Source organism: Solanum lycopersicum, chromosome 1 (genome assembly GCF_036512215.1).
Source record: "Solanum lycopersicum chromosome 1, SLM_r2.1".
In the NCBI taxonomy this organism is placed as follows: Eukaryota; Viridiplantae; Streptophyta; class Magnoliopsida; order Solanales; family Solanaceae; genus Solanum; species Solanum lycopersicum.
The window spans coordinates 73,665,328-73,687,866 of record NC_090800.1 but is presented as its reverse complement, the minus strand read 5'-3'; the positions used below and the strand labels follow the sequence as shown (position 1 = coordinate 73,687,866).

General features: G+C 33.4%; 1 protein-coding gene across 2 annotated transcripts; it reads left to right on the top strand.

The window, feature by feature from the left end:
- The first annotated feature begins 8,243 nt into the window (after positions 1–8,243).
- LOC101256914 (uncharacterized) lies at positions 8,244–21,891 on the top strand. Of its 2 annotated transcripts, none has more exons than XM_010322491.4 (17): positions 8,244–8,529; positions 8,693–8,735; positions 10,212–10,333; positions 10,976–11,083; positions 11,313–11,457; positions 11,537–11,628; positions 12,344–12,437; positions 12,538–13,072; positions 15,557–15,699; positions 15,895–16,229; positions 17,029–17,196; positions 19,090–19,380; positions 19,467–19,883; positions 19,981–20,025; positions 20,112–20,197; positions 21,017–21,107; positions 21,306–21,891. In XM_010322491.4, the coding sequence occupies exons 1-17, from the start codon at positions 8,350–8,352 to the stop codon at positions 21,384–21,386; spliced, it is 2,976 nt and encodes a 991-aa protein (XP_010320793.1). In that variant the 5' UTR covers positions 8,244–8,349; the 3' UTR covers positions 21,387–21,891. The 2 variants fall into 2 exon arrangements, with proteins under 2 accessions (XP_010320793.1, XP_010320796.1); XM_010322494.4 differs by having other exon boundaries at positions 8,320–8,529; positions 10,220–10,333.
- The last annotated feature ends 648 nt before the right edge of the window (positions 21,892–22,539 follow it).

The window sequence follows — 22,539 nt, the reverse complement described above, 5'->3', positions numbered from 1 at the left end:
GGAGAATTTCTCTAGAATTCTTTTATTTTCGAAGCTTATAAAGTATATGAATTTCGTCCATTTTCATTGTAATAGTTTTCTTTTTTATAGTTAAATTATAAAAAATTTGATAAATATTTTGCGGTATATTTTTTTTTACATATTAAAATGCAAAAAATTACAATATATAGTATTTTCATAGAGTTTCTGAATGTTTAAACTTTTTATTTAAAATATCAAATTAATATATTTTAGTTTAACTTTAAAATTAATTTTTAAAAAATACAATATGACTAATAAAAATAGACGAAGAAAATAAATAATCATCTTGAAAATTGAGCTTAAAAAACAGATCCAAATGGGTTGTTGGGACTTTCTAGTATGCTAGTTATTTTTCTCTATATTTTGTATTTTCAAATCTATCTCATATATTACTCGTTTATCTTCTTATTCGTTATCTATCGAAGTTTGCTTTGCTAGATTTCACACGAGACTTGATTGTTTTCGATCATAACACTCTAAATATGAAATTCAATTCTTTTAAATATTGTTCTATAAAATTGAAAATATTGTTTATTTTATTTATTGTACTTCAATTTATACATCACTCCGACTGCACAATAGAAATTACCATTAACGTTAGATGAAATATTATAACATCTTTTTATTTTTTTAATTTTTTTTATATATAATCAAATTACATTACATATCGAACTGAAAGAAATACATTATTAGCCGATAATATTTAACAATTATCTTATTTTGTTTGAGACTCTAAAGTCTCAATAACAAAATCAATGTCAAACTTTTCCCCTACAATTAATCAATGGCAAGGGAAAGATAAATGAAGAGAGTAATTTTGGAATGATTGGGTGAATTTAGCAAAGAGACAACTTTGATATATACATCCACCCTTTTGTCTCAAATTGTTTGTTTGATTTATTTGATGTTACTCTTTACCTACTCACAAGATAGACCAATAAGTATTTATTGGGACCAACAACCTAAAATCACTTTTATAAAAATTAAAAGGGAAAATGTCCAATTTGTAATAGTAATACATGTGATTTTTATGGTCTTTAGACATTCTTTTTTATATTTGTAGAGTGAACTGAATAACAAATAAAAGCTTTGTTAATATTTTTGGTCGTGTATGACTCTTTAGTATGAGAAAGAATCTTCATTAGAAAAAGATCATTCTAAGTTTCAAATATAAGACTTCTGATTAAGACATATACTCTTGTGATGAAATGTATGTCTCGTACATTAAATAACTTACGTTCGCTATAAGTTTGATTTTAAAGAACTCTTTCTAAGGCAAAGGGCCAAATGTGTGTCACGAGTGCTTTGTCTTCGAAAAGGCAGAATGCTGTAAATAGAATCCGCTATTTTTGGAATAGAATAAGTTCTGTGTCCTAACCAGATGCCGTGGGATAATAAGGGGTGCTTTATCTAAACTAGGCAGGAGAACTTGGTTAATTTTCCTACTCTGATAGCATCTCTAAACGGCAGGTACCCACGACCGCCGTATGTCGTAACGAAGGAATGAATCTATTAAGTGGGAAAGAGCCCTCATAAGGCCTCTCTCATCCCTTGCTTATGCTGAATCGAGATTTTATTGATCTTCTTTAATCCGCGGGTGCGAATCGGTAACAGTGAAACTAGCTCACAAAATTTAAAGAATAAACTCATTTAAAAGAAAATTTTCGCAATTAAATGACATAAAATATTTAAAATACATCACGTGATGATTAATTTAATTTCTTTTGAATCTTAAGAACTCATCTAATCTAAATCTTTACTTAGATGTATGGAGTGAATTAGACTACTATCAGTGTGTCCATCTCCTTAATTATTCATTAACTTTCTCACATGCTATGTCTCTTGCACTTGTAGATTAGGAAGGATATTATATTAGTGTCAATAGACAAGAGACTAAATCAAATTTGCTAAGTTTGAGATTGACAGCTAAAAATGTTCAACAACAAGAGTTATAAAACAAGGAGAGGGGCAATAGACACAAAATTGCTCTTTTTTTTTAAAAAAAAATACAAATATCTTTTTTCTATTTATTATGTGTAGGTGAGTGGGTGGCTGGGAAAGTGAAAAGACTTTTTTTTAATAAACAGATAAAGTTAAATTTGTGCATATCAAAATAAAATGATATTATCCCGCAAAAAAAGTTAATAGCTTGTGATGGTTAGCCTGAAATTTTATGAAAGGATATCGCATAAAAGAATGTAACACGCGAAAAAAAAGAGTGTCAAACATATAACATATATACATTACACTAAAAATATTTAACCTAGCTAAACAATGTATTAATTTTCCAGCAAAGTAGTGTTATTTGACACTCTAGCATAAGGTGGCTCCACCATTGTTTGGGTCAAATATGTGGCTGCTATAAATACACGACTTAATCTAACTCGCTCCATCTTTAACGGATTACAAGGAACATGTTTTCATGAATTTGTCATCCGTCTCATAACAATGTCATTTCACGCTCTTTAGTATAAGGTGGCTCCACCATTGTTTGGGTTAAATATGCGGTCGTTATAAATAAATGACCTACTCCAACTCGCTGAAACTTTGATGGGTTAGATGAAACATGTTTTCATGAATTTGTCATTGGCCGGCTCATAATCTAATTAGAACGAGTTCTTTAGCATAAGATGGCTCCACTATTATTCGGGTCAAATATGTGGCCGCTATACATACACATGCCTAGTCCTAACTCGCTTAAACTTTCACGGGTTAAACGTAACATGTTTTCATGAATTTGTCACCCGTACGTCCTTCCACAAGCAAGCCAAGGGAGAAAAAAAACAAAAGAAAGTATATAGAACAAAACAAAAACATTTTAATATCTATCCACGCATACGCATGTTTGTTTGATCAAGTCTTTGTCTAATAAACATGAAATTGATTTATGATAAGCAAAAGAAGACAAAGATGGGCATAAGACACAAGACATTTGACTTTGACAGCATCCATGTTACTCTTTAAGATATGTTAAATCAATAGAGAATCAAGTCATGTGGGTTCATGTCCTTTGTTTTGTTCCATTTACCACAATCGTTGCTCCACACAAACGGCCCTTGCATGTCTTGTTACCATGTGATTCTGCCTTGAGCGCACGATGGACGGCTTGTTTCACAAACGTATACTATGCCTCAAATCACAATGTACATGTCTATGTGTCTCTCTTTTTGCCTTCTATGTCATGTCAAAAAGTGTTTGGTATATGGTGCATTTTCTTATTAGATATTAAAATATCGCGTTTTCACTTCCTTTTCTTCTTAAGAAAGCTAGTGATTGGAACATGTCCTGACTTACGTGTGTAATGTTGTAGAGCTAGTCACACTAAGACAGATTTCATTTGTTTGCACTTAATAGAGGTACAAAATCTTAATCATTCAGATTCAGCCCATTAAGTACGTTTGATTTTTAGGCCTAATGATTCAGATTCAACCCATAAAGTTCATTTGTTTAATTTTGTTAAAAAACATCTTAATGGGTTTGAAGAGGTTTGAACGAATCAAATCCGTAAAAGACTCAATATTCAGACTTATTTGAGAAGTTATCAAATAATAAATCATCGTTTCAATGGTTTGGGCGTGCCTTTTTATCTCATAACTAAAAACTTTTTTTCGCTCTTTCTCAATCAAACACCATTTTCTCCCTCTTGAAGTAGTAAGTTTTCATAAATTCTTTCACGTATTTTTTTTAATATTAATAATCTTCTTGTATTGATGTGTTTCAAGAACACTGGTTGCAATAATATTTTTGGTGTATTGTTGTTTATCAAGATTTTTGAATGAAACAATAGTAATCCAAATCAAAATTATTAAAACTTCTCAATTTTTTTTATCAAAAATGATATATTTTGTCGAAATGAAATTCTTTATAATATTTTATTAATATAATGTTCAATTTCACTTGCACATTCAGATATTGAAAACAAAAGTAGTATTATTAAGTGTTCAGATTTAGAGACCACATCTAAATATTCAAATGTAATGCAAATCTTAATATTCATATGTGTATTCAGATTCAGAGACCACATCTTAATATTCAGATTTAATACAAATCTTAATATTCAGATGTGTATTCAGATTCAAACCTCATAATCTTAATGAAAACAAATGAGGCGTAAAATTAAACTATTTATATCGATTAGGATGCGACTTCTTGTGCTAGCTGAAGTTGATAAGGATTAGATTACGATTAGGATTAGATTATTTATAATTACATTATTATTATTATTATTATAGTTTTAGTAGTATGTATTATTATTGTAGTACTCTAAGTATAGTTAACTTATGACTCTATTATTCGTTCCATATATAAGGAGCATGTACTCAATGATTTTAATAATCAATATAATCCTTGATTTCTCTAATCCTATAAATGAGAATCCTATGATATCCTCATCAATGATAATATTAATCGCGAGAGTGTGTTATTTTACAAGAGTAAACAATTAAAGTTTGAGCTATGAGATTCATACTTAATTAATTATGGACTCAATTTCATGAATATATATATATATATATATATATATATATATATATATATATATATGTCGTTTTCAATGGCGAATGCACATTCAAGTGCATGGGTGCTTGAGCACCCATTACATTTGGAGATAACACTAATATATTTTGTATGAATATGTGAATTGAGCACTCATTTATATATATATATATATATATATATATATATATATATATATATATGTATGTATGTCGTTTTCAATGGCGAATGCACATTCAAGTGCATGGGTGCTTGAACACCCATTACATTTGGAGATAACACTAATATATTTTGTATGAATATGTGAATTGAGCACTCATTTTGGTATCTAACTTCAAATTACAAAATAGTTAAGCAATCATAACTAAGAAATTCTGAATCCGCCACTGATCGTTTTAGACACCTAAGTAATAATAATAAAAAAACTACATCAAATTTTTGAAATTAAAGAACAGTCTCCAAAAGTTCGAGTGCGGAGTTAAAAGGGTAAAAAAAATTGTCAAAAATTTCAAAAGGGCATATTAATTTTTTTTAAAAACCAAAACGGTAAAATCGCTTACCGTGTAGTGACTTTTGCCTTCTGAAAAAGCGAAATCGCTGCAATAGCAGCGATTTCTTAAACTTGCTTTTTTTTTAAAAAAATTGAACAAATCGCTCCATACGAAGCGATTTAAAAATAAAATAAAATAAAATTTGTTTTATAAGTCGCTGCTTCTGCAGCGACTTGCACTAATTTTTTTATTTTTTGCTTTATTTTTTTTTTAAAAAATTGATTCAAATTTTTGTTTTTTAAAAAAATCATTGCCAGCGATTTTTAATTAGTTTTTTTTAAAAAAAATCAAATCGCTGTAAAGGCAGCGATTTACACTTAATTTATAATTTTTTTTTGAAAATTGAATTAAATCGCTGTAAAAAAAAATTAGCCGATTAAATTAAATTTTTTTTAAAAAATAAAAATTTAAGTGTAAAGCAAAAAATGTGTTAATTAAGAATTCATTGTATAAACACATATAAAGATCAGTCCCAAAAAATGTGTTAATTAAGAATTCTTTTTTTTTTGAAAATTTAATTTAATCGGCTAATTTTTTTTGCAGCGATTCAATTAAATTTTCAAAAAAAAAATATAAATTAAGTGTAAATCGCTGCCTTTACAGCGATTTAATTTTTTTTTAAAAAAAACTAATTAAAATCCGTTGTCAATGATTTTTTTTTTTAAAAAAATTGAATAAAGAAAAAAATTAAAAAACTTAATGGAAGTCGCTGCTTCTGCAGCAACTTATAACAAAAGTAATTTTTTTTTATTATTTTGAAAATCGCTCCGTGTGGAGCGATTTCGTTTTTTCAGAAGGCAAAACTCGCTACATCGTGAGCGATTTTACCGTTTTGGTTTTCTAAAAAATTGATGTGCCCTTTTGAAATTTTTGACAATTTTTTTTACCCTTTTAACTCCGCACTCCCAAAAGTTCCAAATTTAAAAATCTAAATTAGGACAGTGTCCTAAAATTTTGAACTTAAAAATCATAACGTCCATAAAATTTTGAACCTAAAAACTGAATAAGGACTATATCATAAAATTTTGATTCAAAAACCTATAAATATATTTAATCCTTACAAATATAATTCCAACTTGACCACAAAGAAAAAACATGACTTATACCCCTCCCCCACTTCCATACCTCATTACAAAAAAAGAATTAAAAAAAGACAATAAAATGGAAACTGACACATACATAAATTTCAAATTATAAAGTTAGTCTTATTGTGTTTATTATATTGTATATTTGTATAATATTATTGTATGAGGTGGCCTAGATCATGGGTATATAATAAGTTTTAAATTTAGTGTTCATAAAAAGTTGAAAATTTTATTGTTTTTTTTTTGAAGGATCAAAGTAGGGTTGACTCATTTTATAAGCAGACAGAATTAGCTGTGTTTTTAAAGATCTTGGACGACTAACACTATTATATCTTATGTGAAGAGGACAACCTTGCACCTACCTTGAAGTTATCTTCGATCGAAATGACTTTTTTTTACGATACATAAGTTTATATTTTTATATCATAATATGTTGTAATGCATGGTTCGTTATTTTTGGAGAAATAATGACTCGCTTAACATAAATTTAATTGGTTAAACGAAAGTTAAGGACTAGTTTATTTAAAATCAGGGGTGACAATTGAATGGATTGAGTTGATTTAAGGAGTTAAAATACGCCAAGACCCGACCCAATTCAAATTTATTTGGGATAAAACGGATATAAACTCAACCCGTCCAATTTTTACTAGATTTTAATAGCTTTATTTGTTATTTTATAGATGTGTAGTATCTCATAATCTTTTTCTCAATTATAACTATATATAACATATAATTGAAAAGAAATTTTTTGAATTCTTTTAGACAAGTGTCTTCTGATTTTCTTTTTTGACAAAATTTACGTATTAACCCAACTTTAATGGGTCGAAATGAGCAGAGCTGATATGGATTGAGCTAATAAATGAGTGAATTAATAATCAACCCAGACCTGAATGAATTGGGACGAGCGGATTGGATTTAATTTTGCCATCGTTATTTAAAATGCAAAAAATAAAGACAAGTCCCTACTTACTCTTTCATTTTACTCTTTTGGATCTTCTTTCTCTTTTCTATTTTCTAACTACTTCTTCCTTTTGCTTTTAGTAGAAATTGACAACTAATCATTTTTAAATTTATCAATTAAGTTTTAGTTAGTTATTTAAAATTATTTATTGTTTGATCACTTTTTAATGGTCATTACTAAAAATAATGAAAAAACTCTCGGACATAGATCCCGTCCATCGATTTCACAAAATAACGAAGGAAAAAAATAATTATGTACGATCTATGGGCTTGATGTCGATACAAAAAATCGACCCTATCCGTCAATTTTGGTCCTTGGTGTTAGAACTTATTTTTATTAATGGTGATATAAATTTGATCAACAAAATTCTAGTAAAAATACGAAAAGATTTTAAGAAACATTTACAAGTTTGAATTTCATACATTGTTTGTAGATTTTGCACTGATAAAGATTGAAACTACATGCATGAATTTTTGATGGGGGTTGAAATTACAATAAACGTCTAGACGGTAAAAATTTGAACTTCATAAATTATTCTTAAAGTTTTTCGTATATTAACTTAAAGTAATTTTGTCTAAATTTAATTTCCACATTAAAAATGCCTACTTTTTTAAGTGCATAAATAATGGCTATACTTTGATCATTGAAAAAAACCTGCCAAAAAAAATCCATTTTTTCATGATTCGATTGCTAATGACATATATATTAAAGAAAAATAAGGGCACACTAATGAACCCACCTTACTTTTTAGAAAAAAAGAGATTGCGTGCTCATCCTCTTCAAAACTATTTTAAATATGTAGCATCTGAAGTTTTATATGACTGAAGTTCATGTAAAAATGATTGAACTTCAATTTATATGATGTGAATTTTCCGATAAAACTTCAACCATATAAAACTTCACTTGAAGTAAAATTTTAAAATGACAAACTTAGAAACCCGACATATCTAAATTTATTGTAACATAGATACTAAAGCATATATTTGATTATTTTCAAGTTGGGTATGTGCACACTTCCCAAGAAAAAAAAACTTGGAGACCAAATTGGGCCTGACCAAATCAACATCTATCCAACAACACTGTGTAGCAAAAAAGCCCATTTTCTGAAGGCCCATTTACCCGATTCATCAAGAATTTCCCGCTCTTTTCTCAATCTGCAGAAAATTCTGGAGAAAAAGCTCACTGTTTCTACTCACCTGAAAAAATGGAAGTATAGTTGAAGCAGAGAGAGAAGATAATGATGACAACGAAGGTCTTCAACGGAGCGAATGTCTTCGTGTCGCGTAATCTCGTCCCGCCGGAGCAATTCGACGCGCTTCACGACGCGCTCAAGCTCAACGGAGCTCAAGTTTTACTCTGTTGCGATCCTTCACGGAATGCTCCCACTGATTATCATGTCATTTCTTCTCCCCAGCATGTAACGTATCATCCGCAGGATGTTAACTTTTATGTGCTAATTTCGTTATTAAAATTTTAGGGAAATTCTGGTTTTGAGTTTTGTTGCTCTGTCTCTTAATCATGTGTGTGTATTCATAATTAGATTGATTCTCTCATGATTTCGAAATTTTATGTTTTCGCAGGAGAAGTTTGGGGATCTTCAAGCTAAGGGCTGCAACTTGATAGGTAAAGTTGTTTCCACTCTACTTTACTTGCTTGTCCTTGGTTTTTTGGGGTTACTATGACTATTGATATAGATGGAAGATGATTTGGATGGTTTATTATGGGAATTTTGTTTAGTTTTTGTCCCAATTTGATCCTCTCGTATTAATCTAGTTGATATTTCCGTGTCTTCATTTCTCGCGAGCCCTAGTTTTTGGTAGTGTGGTAGTTTGTACATTAAATATTGGGGTTTAATTTGATTTTGTGTTCAATTTCCGAAGTGGTAATCTTTTTATATGGTGATTTCGGTGTGAACTAATTTCATGGTAATGAAATAATTACCTCTTGTTGTTTGTTAGATGTCCTGAATACTAAAGTTATCACATTTATAACTATCTTCCCCTTTCAGCATATCATAAACCTCAAATCAGAAGGTTCAAGAAGTGATTATTTCCCCTTCTGTTTGATGTTATTTTCTAGAATACACTATTGATTGCTTAAATGCTACTATACATAGTTTTTCCCGATATACCTTTTGGGGTGACCCAGTGGTTTGGGCTTGGGACTTCCATGATGGAGGTCTCAAGTTCGGAACCCCTTGCCAGCGAAAGCAAGAGGTTTATCTTCTGGATTGAGTTTGTCGCACCGGGCTGGGCTGATGCGGCTATCTCTCGTGTGGTTTGCAAGCTATTGCATAGGAGTGACGGTTTTACCTGTGCGTCCCAAAGGGTAGCGGTTGCGGGTTTCCCTTGTCGTCCAAAAAATTATTGAGTTTCCCCCCTATATTTAATTCATTGTTTTGTGTTTCTATTCCTGCTACTTTAGTTGAGTAGATTTCTTAGGCTTCTCTAAGAATAGTATGAGAGGCAAATAAAGGATGCCAACAACTCTGCTTTTTGGGTAAAAATCTTGCATAGTAGTATAAGGCTGATTTTCCGGGTAAAGTTTATGTTGAGTCATGATTTTACAAGTTCAAATCATATTCTACTCCTTCATAGTGACTTCCTTATTCATGATCATGATTGAGACTCCTATTAAACAAGGTAATTAACTTCACAAATAGAATTTTGCTATGCCAAGTGTATGATCTACTAAGTATTATTTACTTTGTAATATAGAATTTAGCTAAGCCAACTGTCAGAACTATTAAGGCGTTTATTCCAGCCTGTTCTTCATGTAAAATATAATTTTTAGAAGATTGATTATAAATTTTAACCCATAGCAAAAATAAAATTACGAAAAAAGATGCCCAGTGCAGCCATCATCTAAATGCTTCCAAACATGTCAATGTCTCACATGCAGTACTCTGGAATTAACTTAAAAATAGAATTGATATTCACTGCTTGAACTTTACATATGTTGAACTGAGGATGTCCTTTTCTATCCTGCCAAAAAAGTTTAACCAGTTAGTATTTACTTTTGTGTTAGCAATATGGATACTGGTCTCATTTTTCTAATTCAACTGTTATGCCGATATTGATATCCATTTTTGGTCACAAGGTCCACAGTGCGTACTTTCCTGTGCCAAAGAACAGAGGCCATTACCCCAGCAGGGGTTTACTTGTTGCCTTGCAATGGACGGGGTCAAAATCCTGGCATCTGGTTTTGAGATGGATGAAAAGGTAAGCATCTCTATCCGAAATCCAAATGATTCTTCTTCTGTGGAATATAAATGAAGAAGGACGGACAGAATATCTTAAGGATAAACTAGCAATTATATATAGCATGTAAATTTCCCACTTGACTTGAAGTGCAGGTTCCATTTAATTCCACAAAGACATTTGCATACTCATAACTTATACATTAAGATTAATATTAGTTTCTATGTAGTTTTCATCTGTGATCCCTCATAACTTATACATTAAAGATTAATATTAGTTCTATGTAGTTTTCATCTGTGATTCCTCTGGAAGATATATAAATACTTGTGAGAATACTGGGTTAACAGTGTTCATGCTTTATTTGTAAGTGATACAGTGCAACTATTTATATCCTCACTGAAACTTAAGAGCTGGTGTTTTTGCTTGCTTAATATACTGACATACACTTCGTTTCGTGCCATTCTCCTATATGTCCATATCTTTGCATTGGTGCTTCTGTCTTTAAGATAAAGGCTCACTGGATACTCCTGAAAATATCTTTTTAATACTGAATTATAACAGGTGGGTTACCATAAATTTCTGTATAGTTGTAGCACTGGTTTTAGCTGGAGCTCATTATTATATATGATTTTCAGCCACTTGTAATTGTATATATTTTTGTAGGTTGAAATTGGTAAGTTGGTGATTGCAATGGGAGGAGTCCTGCAGACAAAAGCATCATTGGATGTGAGCTTTGTTATTGTGAAGAATGTTCTAGCCGCAAAGTATAAGGTCTTTATTGTTTGATTCTCCTTCTCCTCTTTTAATTGGAAGTTTAACACAAGTCCCCAGGGCCACATTGACCCCCTCCCCACAAAGGAAATAAAAGAAGTCAAAATAATACTTGGTGGTATTGCTAACCAAAGGAAATAAAAGAAGTCAAAATAATACTTGGTGGTATTGCTAACCATCATTCATTCCCTTTTCCGATTGCCTTTACTTTTTTTTTTTTCATGTGCAGTGGGCTTACAACATTTTAAAGAAACCAATTGTCACTATTAATTGGCTCCATCAGTGCTGGAAAGAACACCGTCTTGTTCCTCAGGAGTCATTCAAAATCCTTCCTTTTTCTGGGTTGACAATTTCTGTCACCAGAATTCCTGCAGGTTCACAGCCTAGCTCTCATAATAATATGAACTCTTTGATAATGCTTCTTTCTCTGATGCACTTGTTTTTATATCTCAGATGAGAGAAGGGATATGGAAAAGATTATCTTGCAAAATGGCGGAAAATACTCTCCTGAGCTGACCAGAAAGTGCTCACATTTAATTTGTGATATATCCTTTTTGTAATCCTTCTGCAAAAGAAATTTGTTTCTAGATATATCTACTTGGTATATTTGACCAAACTGAGGTAAGGATAGAAAACAACACAAAGAGAACCTTGCAATCTGCAGAAAGATAATGATAAGACATAGTTAAGATGGTGTGTGCGTATAGATAAGTGCTTGTTACTTGTGCATGTATAGCTAAGCTCAGTAAGCCAATATATGAACTTATAAATCTAAGATTAAGAGAAGCCAAAAAAACATACATGTGATGTTGTACCCTAATAAGAGAACACTATGTATGCCAGGTTTTATTACTAAGCTAACAGTGAAATACAGACTCTCTTATAAAGTGCTCATGGTAGTGTCATTCTGGGTCTAAGAAATGTCAACATGGGAAAAAGGCAGAGCGAATGTTGTGTCAATGTCACACCGCATCAGCTTTATCTCAGATTTTGTGACAATTAGGGAGTTGTTCTAGCCTCTGGGCGAGATGTTGTAGTCCTATGATCCAACTTCTCTCTGAAATATGTCTCTCTCTCTGTAATATGCTTAACTCTGAATTGTTCAAGCTCATCAGTCAAAGGTTAACTTTTAGTTTTACACTGTTGTTTCCTCTTGTCATGTACATCTGTATGATTTTATGCACTTAGAAGTCACACATTCTTTGACCGTTAGGTATTTGCTCAAGTATTATCATAGTTTGTTTCCTTGACAGTTAATAAGTTCCAGAAGGTGACAAATTCAAGGTTGCCAAAAGATGGGGTTGCATACACACTGTTACCAAAAGGTGGTTTGAACAATCTGTTGCAAGACGAGGTAAATTTTTCAGGGGGGAAGGCTGCATTTTCCAGTTCCATGTGAAGTTTAACTTTTTGTGGTGCAGCTTCTAACCTCTTTCCATCTTTTTGGGGAATAGCATGTCTTAATGAGGAGTCGTATCCTGTTCAGTCTGGTTCGAATACTTTGAGCATCGTTAGAATGACAAATCAGCATAGTCTGGAAAAGGGTATCAGAAACCTACAAGGGTTGTCCTCCTTGGCTACGGCATCGAATGCAGAACCTGTTTTCTGCAGTCGAGTGGCTGATTCAGATCTGGAAGCTACCCTCTCGCAAAATATGTCTGGTACATCTTCGTATGTTCCTGTGGTTACAAAGGAGGAGGAAAACTCACCCGCTGAGTACCCAAAGAGTGATTACAGTGCTCCTGTCTCTACAAAGGGCGAGAAAAGTGGAGCATCTACAGAGCACGATGGTTGTGATGGTGTTGTTGCTGATGACTCTGAAACAGATGACAATGATCTTTATTTGGCAGATTGCAGAATCCTAATAGTTGGTTTTAATGCATCTGAAATGCGAAAACTTGTCAATCTAGTCCGAAAAGGTGGTGGTTCTCGTTACATGTCTTTCGGTGAAAAGTTGACACACATAATAGCTGGAAATCCATCAGAGAAGTAAGTTTTAGTATGTTTACAATCTTTTTATGAATGGACACCTTAAATACTTTCTTAAAGAGGTGAATAGATGGATGGCCAGTGGACCATGTAATGCATGGAAATGTTTTAGCAAATGATCTTAATATGTGGTTAGAACCTCGGGCCCTAAAACAGATTTATTTGAACATTATGCAGCTTGTGTTTCAGTATTTAGCTTTGAATTTGATATAAGAGAATAAAGAAGGTCTTAATACTTTTTCATTGACTTTGATGATTATAACTATTAACAAGAGGGGCTTCTATTTAGGAGCTTCGGAGCTATGCACCATACGATAGGTAACCATTCTTTATGCATAACCAGTAAGTAATCATAATAATCAAATTCAAAATTTCTTAGGTAACCTATACAATATTCGATAATCTAGGCGTGTTTGAATCCAGAAGCATATTCTCTACCATACAACACACTCGCTCTAACTTAAAGCGGGAGTATGAACTTGAGTTCATTTTATCGAGAACATAACAATTTGCTGCTGGTATCTCTATGGAAAAACTGCTGGCAGAACAATGGGTAGAAGGATGTACATTGTCACTTGAACGGTAGCTCTAAAGAGAGGAAAAACTTTTGATTGTTTGAAGAAAAAAGGAGTGGAACCTGTTATGGGAAGAAGAGAGGTGTGGCTCTGATAGGTAGAGATGAGAGTAGAGCATTAGTCTCTGAAAGAAGAGAGGCAGTATCCATTGTTGCAGAAGAGGGCACTGATCCAAAGAAAGTGAATGTTATTGATTGCCTTGTTGACTTATTTGATTAAAAATATACAAGAGGGGCGTCTTATATAGGAGCTCTAACCTACGTATTATATGGTAGGTAATCTGTCTCAATGACTAATAGGGAAGTAATTTTTTTGTAATTAATACTGAATATCCTAGCGTATCTATAGAATATTCTGGGGAGAAGATTCCTTTGGAAGGATAATTGGATTGAAAATGAGCCTGTGAAGGACTTGTTTCCAGATTTGGTTTTACTGGCAGCAAATAGTTGAACTTCTTTGGCAGAAAACAGAGAGAACTGGACTTTGAATGTCAACTTCAGAAGGAATCTCAATGTCTGTGAGGTCAACAGGGCTACTGACTTTTTCCATCATATAAGCACATTTCAGCATCTGACCAACTCGGAAGCTAGCATAAGATGGCTGCCCAACAACAAAGATTTGTTCAGTGTCCTCTTGCTACAGAGATCTCACAAGAGAAGTGAACCTACAAACGCCTTGGAAGAAAATCTGAAATAGTAAAGCTTCTCTAAAGGTAGCCTGTTTCACTTGGATCATGAGCAAAGAAGCTTCTCTTGCACACGAGAATTTACTAAAGAGAGGGCTGATCCTATGCAGTAAATGCTTCCTATGTGAGTAACAACCTGAGCATTTGTCACTTGTTTTTGTCTGCCAAATTACATCCCAACTGTGGCAGTTCTTTATGAATGTTATCGGTCTGCATCAACAACAGAGTTGTAAAACAGAATTATACTTGGAAAGAAAAGCATAGGTGGGTAGAACACCATAGTGGCATGCATTTGGTGGACTATCTCGATATAAAGGAATACGAGATGTTTTGATGACTTTGCTGATTATATCATTTAGATAAGTTCTAAATGTGTTGTCTTGTTTTGCTCATGGTGTAGCTTGGAACACGTAAATGATATTGATTCAGACTTACAGATGCTTGAAGCCCTCGAGGACCAGAAGTTTTGATTGGAAAGGACATGCTTTTGCTTCTGTAAATAGTGTACTGCTGTTAAAGCACATCTTTTCTGCTATTTTCTCTAAAGCTACCTTACCTTTTCAAAAGGACATTCTTTAACATTTTCCTTACAGCTTCAATGAATCTAGGCATGTTTGAATGCAAACACATTTTCTCTAACTTTAAACAGAATCATCGATCATACTCTTCATGGCACTTTAGCTATAACTGTATCAAATTTCTACCCAAGAGCTCTTATCTGACCAAACTAAGTTTTTTTATTTTTTTACTATGCGACTACATAGAAGGAAAATTTCTTGTTCCATTCAGATCTACTGCTGACTTTTGACCTCCTGATCGTCGGCTTTGAGCCTTAGACAAGTAAACAGGTTTACCTGACATTATATTTAGAGAAAGTAGATCACTTCATCGAAAAATAAGTAGATCACACACATTAAGGGATTGACGGAAGAATAAAAAAGAAAGTCTAGTGTGTATAATGATGTTAATCATTGGAATGCCTTGTCGTCAGCTGGTCTATATTTCTATTTGTTTTGATATAAGGCCCTTATCACCTAAGATAATTTGTACGTGTATAAACTTACCCATTTTTAAAAAAGATAAATTGTGTGTGTATCTTATGAATATACACGGCAGATATATTTATCATTCTGTGTGCAGCTCCTTGCAAGTATATTCTGTTGTAACTGTTGCATAATTAAACTCTTTACTCTCACTTATTGATCAAAAACTATAATCTTGTAGTGAGATCAAAGAATTAAGAAACCTTGCGGCTTTGGGTGTCATTCATGTGGTAAAATCAGGATGGCTAGAGGATTGTGATCGTGAGAATAAAGAAGTTCCTGTTCTAAGGAAGCATATTGCTTATGATTTACTTCTTCCTAAAGGTCTGATAACCATTTCAACTTTTCAGTTAATGAGATATTTTACATTGTACTAGTTGCAAGAAGCTATTTGTACAACACTAATGCCCTACTTTCATCTAATACCTTAGTTTAAAAAAAGACATACTCTCATCTAAATGTTACATGCTGTATCTTCTTCACAAGCTTATTTCCCACTTTCTGTATTCTGGATTCTAGATCCTATTCACTGTAGTAATGGAGCTGCAATCACGACAACTATCAAAAGACAAGGAAAATCCTATGTGCATCCTATGTCTTCGGATGAACATGCATGGAGAAGCAGGGATTCAGGATGTGCAATGCCATCATACGAAAGCAAAGAAGTAGAAAATATGAATGACGTAAGAACTTCTTTGGGAGAGAACGGGGTTCAACATCAGCCATATGCTTCTAATGGCAAAGAAGAGTTCAAGATACCGAATGAATCCAGTTGTGCTGTTAATGGTAGAAAGCCATCTAGCGTGTTCGAGGGAAGGCGATTTTGCTTTTCAGCTTCATTTCCTGCTGATCGGGTGGGTTTTCTCATATTTACATAGTGTAGTTGAGTTTTCTGTAACTCGTATGTTTTCTCTTCCTGTTTCACATAGAGAACATATCTATGGATCCACCCAAGTTACTGTTGATTTCCTGATTTTTCAAAATTATTAGCTAGATTTGTGGATGTCACTATGCAGGAGCACAAACTGCAAGCTCATTTGAAGTTCATTCCCTAGAACTAGTGATTCACTTTATTTGGTATTTTGTTAAGGCCTTGAAGAAAATGGGAGCAAACAGTTCCTTGTGTTATTCATCTAAAATTCTAAAGATTATCTGAAGGAAAGACTAGTTAGTGAGGACCGAAAATTACAATTCCATATAGGCTATTAAAGTTTAAAGATTGTCTGGGAGCTTGACACCGTTGGTCCTTTATATTATAGTAGTAAGAAACACAATCTTCTGGATGTCGATGTATTTGGAAGTGTCTTTTAGCTTGTAACTTTTATAAAAACAATGAACAGGCCTCGTGGAATTTGCCACCTTTACCTAACCTCCCTAATTTAGCGCTTCTAGTTTATTTTGGTTCTCATATATGGATTAGAATTCCTACTTTGTCCAGCAGTGCTTATTCTGTTCTATTGTTAAATGGTTCATCATCTAGAAATCTATAGATTTATTATCATTTGACTTGTACAGCGTGTAGGTTTTCTCTGAGAGGGTTTATGAATGTATTTGAGATTTACGGCCTTTAACCTTCTCATCATCTTTCCAGCTCCTATTATATGTTATAAGTTATGAAGTAATTTGATATTAATGTTTTCATAATCTGTCCAGAGAGCTGAAATTGTTGAGTGGGTCAATCAAGGGGGAGGAGTGGTGGTCAAAGATCAGAATGAAACAAATTTGCATTTCACTATCGAGTGTCATGGTATGTTGCGTTCCGAGAAAGATGGTGCTGCGACTACTTTTGTATCAAGTCACTGGATTAAGTCTTGTCTGGAGGTACTTTCCTCTCAAGCTCTTTTTTTGATCCTTCTTTTATTTTCCTAATGTTTTTATAAGCTTTTGCAGTTTAGTATATTATTCAAGACCAGAAAAAGTATGACTTGACGATCTGCAAAATAAATTAATATCGAACTAAGAAAGCTTTAATGGGTCTTGGAATTCAGAATAGGTTCAAGATCATGGATATAGATTTGCCCAAGCATTCTGTTCAATTCGTTGAACCTCTTATGCTCCACTTAAATGTACTAGTTATTCACCTTGGACAATGATTTTGTGTTTTGAATTCCTACAAGCCTATTTTCTATATTCTATGAGAATGGAGCTTATTAGGATGCACCTGTTTGAAGTCCAATTCATGGCTATGTAGGGTAAATTGGTATATTCCTTTAGTAATTCAAAAATTAATCCAACTAATGATCTAGTTATTTTGATCCTACACTATTCAATGTGTCCAACCTTGTACTCCTTTTTCCAATTTCACTATATTATTTCCAGTCAATTGCAATTGGTGAAGAGAAGAGGTAGAGGTAGGTCGAAGAAGTATTGAAAAAGGTGATTAGACAAGACATGATGCAACTTCAACTTGCCCAAGGCATGACCTTAGATAGGGGGGCTTGGAGGTCGCGTATTAAGGTAGAAGGCTATAAGATAGTTGAGCGTTGTCTTTCTTATTTACAGGATTAGACTTGGTGGTTGTCTAAAACATTGTCTATGTGGTAGTATTAGCTTTATTCATGTAATTTCTAGCTTTTGTTATTTGTCACCATATGCATGTTTAGGTGACCACACCATTTTGTTGATGTTAGTGTTCCTTGCTTGTATGCTCTGCACTTGCTTTCCTATTAGTTTCATGTTTTATTCATTGTTGTTTTTCCTTTTCATTACTACTTTGATTTGCTTCACTTGAGCCGAGGGTCTTTGGGGAACAAGCTCTCTACCTCCACGGGTCAGGGGTAAGGTCTGCATACACTCTACCCTCCCTCACAAGACCTCACATTGTGGAATTTCACTGGGTATGTTGTTTCTGTTGTAATTGCAATGGGTGGCCACTCAATCACACAAATTAAGCACAAGATTGAATAAGATAATACAAGACCCATCTAATATGAATCAAGGAGAATTCAGTTACATCTTTAATCCATGCTTGCTTTCATTAAATTCCTATTATTATACAACTTGGCTCATGTAATATCACAGGAACAACAGAATACATATGTATTACAATATAAGAGAAATAGGAAGATATTAGGGTTGATTCCTTTGAATCAGCAATCATCCCCGCTCCTTGTGTTTTTCTTGGCTCAGGAAACTTCATTGTAAGCTCCTATAACGGCCTCTTTTTATTCTTTCCATAAACCCTTGTTAAATTAGAAGAAATGACGAAATTTCAGAGTTCACACTCATTTTGAGTTATTTGATTGTAGAAAGCTTATGAACGGCTTCCGCTAGAAAATATATGGATATGCTAATCTAAAATTTCAAGTCGCTAATAGAGAAAATATTCTTGAATTCACACGAAATGTGTTTTGCTTTGCAATTATTTTAATGAAATAATGTCAATTTAATTTTTATTTATATATAATTGTCGAATTGGTTTTTCATTTTCATTTATTCATGTCTTTTTGACGATCTTGTCTTTTATCTTTTTCGAAGTCTATAAATCCTTTAGATACATACTCCCCTGAACCTGAGGGAGGGGAATTGAAGGGTCAATTGGTTCTTTTCGGTAGACTCATTTTCTGTTATCTTGAGACGCTAAGTTATATCTGATCATCTAAGGTGGCAGTCATTTATAATACACACTGTAGTGTCTCCTCTTCTTTTCTACTCACTGAATTCTAGTATTATACAAATTGAGGCTAATGAAAACTGAATATTGTTTCTATGAAGGATGGATGCTTGCTGGATGTTGGTGATCACATCCTTTATTCTCCACTTCCATGCCGAGTTCCTTTCCCTGCATTTAAGAGTTTTCGCTTATGTGTTTCACAGTATGATGAGAAAGAAAGACAGTTGCTAAGAAATTTGTGTTTTACTATTGGAGCCAAATTTGTTGAGAAATTAACTAAAAAGGTCACACATTTGTTGTGTAAATTTACCGATGGCCCGAAATATGAGGCTGCATGTAAGTGGGGAATACAACCAGTCACGTGTGAGTGGATTTATGAGTGTATCAAGCAGGTTAGTGCAGTCCTTTTGTACTCCTTTCTTCTTTTCCTTTCTTGATAACTTCATGATAGCTTCTTGTTATGGTTGTTCTGGAGTAGAACAAAATTGTTTCTGCAGATCCATTTTATCCTAAAGAAGTCACCTCTGAAGATCGAGAAGCTGGGGCATGCACGGTGAGCCAGTTCCCCACACAAGCTTTTGGGATGATATCTGGTGATACCACATCCCAGCCTCAAACCCAGCCTCAAGAACTTGTAAATGTGAGAACTGAAGCTTTTGCTGGTAGAAATACTGCAAAGGAAGAAAAGAAGTATCCAAGCAGATGGAATAAGAAGGCTAGGCTCTTTGTGGTTGAAGAACCCAAATGTTCATTGTCCTGCTCACCAAAAGAAAGTAATGCATTCTGTGGGGCAAGTCCCCCAGAAAAGAACCTGACAGGAAGTACTAATGAAGGTTCTTCTGCAGTTCCTGATGTAGCTGCTGCGATAGAGGACTTATTGGAGCAAACAAGCAAGGTATTGTATGAGAAAGGAAGTATCTTTATTTTTTTTGTCTTGGGGAAAGTCTGGCTCTTGATTTGTGAATAATTTCTGCAATGGCTTCTGTCATTAGATCCATGATCAAAAGTCTCCATCGAGAAGCGAGTGTGATAAAGAAGTATCCTTTTACCAAGTGCTTTCTTCTCTCTCTTTCAACTTTACTCTTGAGATATGCAAAGTTTGAGCCCTTTGACTCTCAAGCAGCTTTTTACATCTGGTTGTAACAATCTTGCTCAAGGTCATGGAGATAATCATGCTACGCTTGGATTGTCTAACCACTGGACAAACAGGTGACCAATTTTCATGCTTTTAGTCAAGTTTGGTGCTGTCTCATATCTTTGCTCTTCACTCTCTCATCTTACTGCTACTGCAGTTGGCACCCATGATCCTTCACCTTTTGTTCTTCACCCAAGAGTTTGACTAATTATGGCTAGAAATAAGTTTCACTCTGATAGTTGCATAGAAATGTCCACATTCTTAATGTAATGTATTCGTAAGTTGATAGCTAATACCTCCTTTACCTAATGCTACTATTTAGAAATAGTTACAGTTCGAGACTGAAATACCTTGGTTAATAGAGCTATTACCTGCCAGGATTCCAGATACATTTACGTTGAGCAATAGGGGCATCTCATCTATTGATTTCTAAGCCATGGGTTGTGTACATTGCCTTACATTGTAAAACATTATAAGTTCAATTTGAGAACCCTCTGAAGTGTATGTTGGTCTACATTATACCACGTTAAGTCCTATTCAGGAACACTAGCGCAGCCACTCCAAACAATCTGGTGTTGGGGTTTACGAAGTATATCTTTTTGCATCAAAAGAAAATGAAGCAAAAAGCCTGACCAGCAGGCTGCAACAATTAGGTACTGGGCTATAAGAAGTGGAATCATCAGTGTAGGAAGTGAAGCCTGATGGTAAAGAGTTAGATATTTTTTCATATACAAAAGACATCCTATCCAACAGTTCATAGATTTCTGACAAACCCTTTCTAGTGCCCTGCCTATGGTTTCAAATGTGCTGGTTTGGTGTAGATTTTCTTGTATTTGTGCAGACATGTATCTGTTTTTGATTGAGAGCTCAATGTTATTACTTATTCCCTTCAGGTTTGAGAAAGAGGATGAAACCCACACTCATTCAGGAGATGCAACTGCAAATGTGTATGATCACTTTAGTGAAACACAGACGGACTCTCAGGTTCAAGATTGTTTTTTATCATATCAAATTCTTACAGATGCTCTTCTCATCTGAACTCATTTCAACTAAATTTTTATTCTCTTTTATATATTGGCTGCTCTCGATCTGTGTTTTTGAGTTTCATATATTATTACTGTTGTTCTGATGTCTTCATGATTACATAATGTCACAATTGTAGCAATGTATTCTTCATTGCAGGTTGTTGGGTATGCTGAAGATTTGTCTGGAAGACAAATGATTATTGATAGAGTACGAACAAGGAGTTCTGGATTGACTTAACCTGGGATTTTAGCGTCTTTGCAGGGTAGATCACTTACAAATCTTGATTATTAGTTAATAGTGTTTCTAAGCTCTTCTTGCCACAGAAGTACAATACAATCCAATTCAGATAGAGGTGACTAGTGACCCAAAGCCCAAGCAGTAGCAGCCAATCTTCTCTAAGCTAAGATTCGATCACCAAAACGAAAAAAAAAACATTTCTTTCCCACACCTTGATGGCTCTTGACAATCGCCTCGCGTAGAGTTCTGCTTCATGAGTGCATCAAGTGAAACGTTTCTTTATAAACGTGGGGTTTTTTCTTAACGTGTGTATTTTATGTACAAAATCTGCATTATGGAAATGTAATTAGGTCAAGTAATGGTTTAAAACTTTTCCTTTTAAAATAGTTGTCTACTTGTACTCATTTGTAAACAACCAACAAGGGAGGTATTCATATCTCAAAGTTCATACATCATGTCACATGAAGCTAATTGATAAGACAATGACATAGAGAAGTTTGTATAATTATTACCATTCATCATATTATAAACTTGTCTATAAACATAATGGCTCATATTAACTGTGTATCTAAGAGTAGCCTTCAATCCAAAAGTAAGTGCATTTTGATTTTGTCAAAGAGACAAATGTATAACGTATTCTTTTCGATTGTCCCCACTTTCAAAAAAGAAAATAGCAGTTGTGCATTCACCTTTGGTCGGTGGACATGGAAGGGAAAGTAAAATGCTTTTGGTTTCTTTAGTTCATCTGAATTCAAATACTTTTGAAGTGAAACATAAATTTATATGTAGAAAGTTCATTAAATTTATTATAAATGATAAATATGAATCATTCATAGCTTTAAAAATACAACGAGTTTCATAAATAAAAACTTTAGAAAATAAACTCGTAAAACTAAAATTCCAAATTCACCTAGTCAAGTTTACAAAGAAAGCAATATAAAGTTATGATGCATGGATGAAATGAACAGTATGCTGAATCTTGACGAATCCTCTACCATAGACTAACTGCAATAACCGACCTTCCAAAAAAATAAAAATAATTTTTTAAAAGTAGGTAACACTTTATTCTTCACGAGGAGCCTTTAAGTCTGAAAATAATTGGTATTTCACTATCAACTTAGTCTAAATCTTTCTTATTGTTTAATTAATACTA

Excerpts from the sequence above, each read along its gene's own strand:
- LOC101256914 (XM_010322491.4), top strand. The coding sequence starts at position 8,350 with ATGATGACAACGAAGGTCTTCAACGGAGCGAATGTCTTCGTGTCGCGT. Across the intron at positions 8,530-8,692 it reads TCATTTCTTCTCCCCAGCAT|GAGAAGTTTGGGGATCTTCA; the intron begins GTAACGTATCAT and ends ATGTTTTCGCAG. Across the intron at positions 20,026-20,111 it reads GAAGCGAGTGTGATAAAGAA|CTTTTTACATCTGGTTGTAA; the intron begins GTATCCTTTTAC and ends ACTCTCAAGCAG.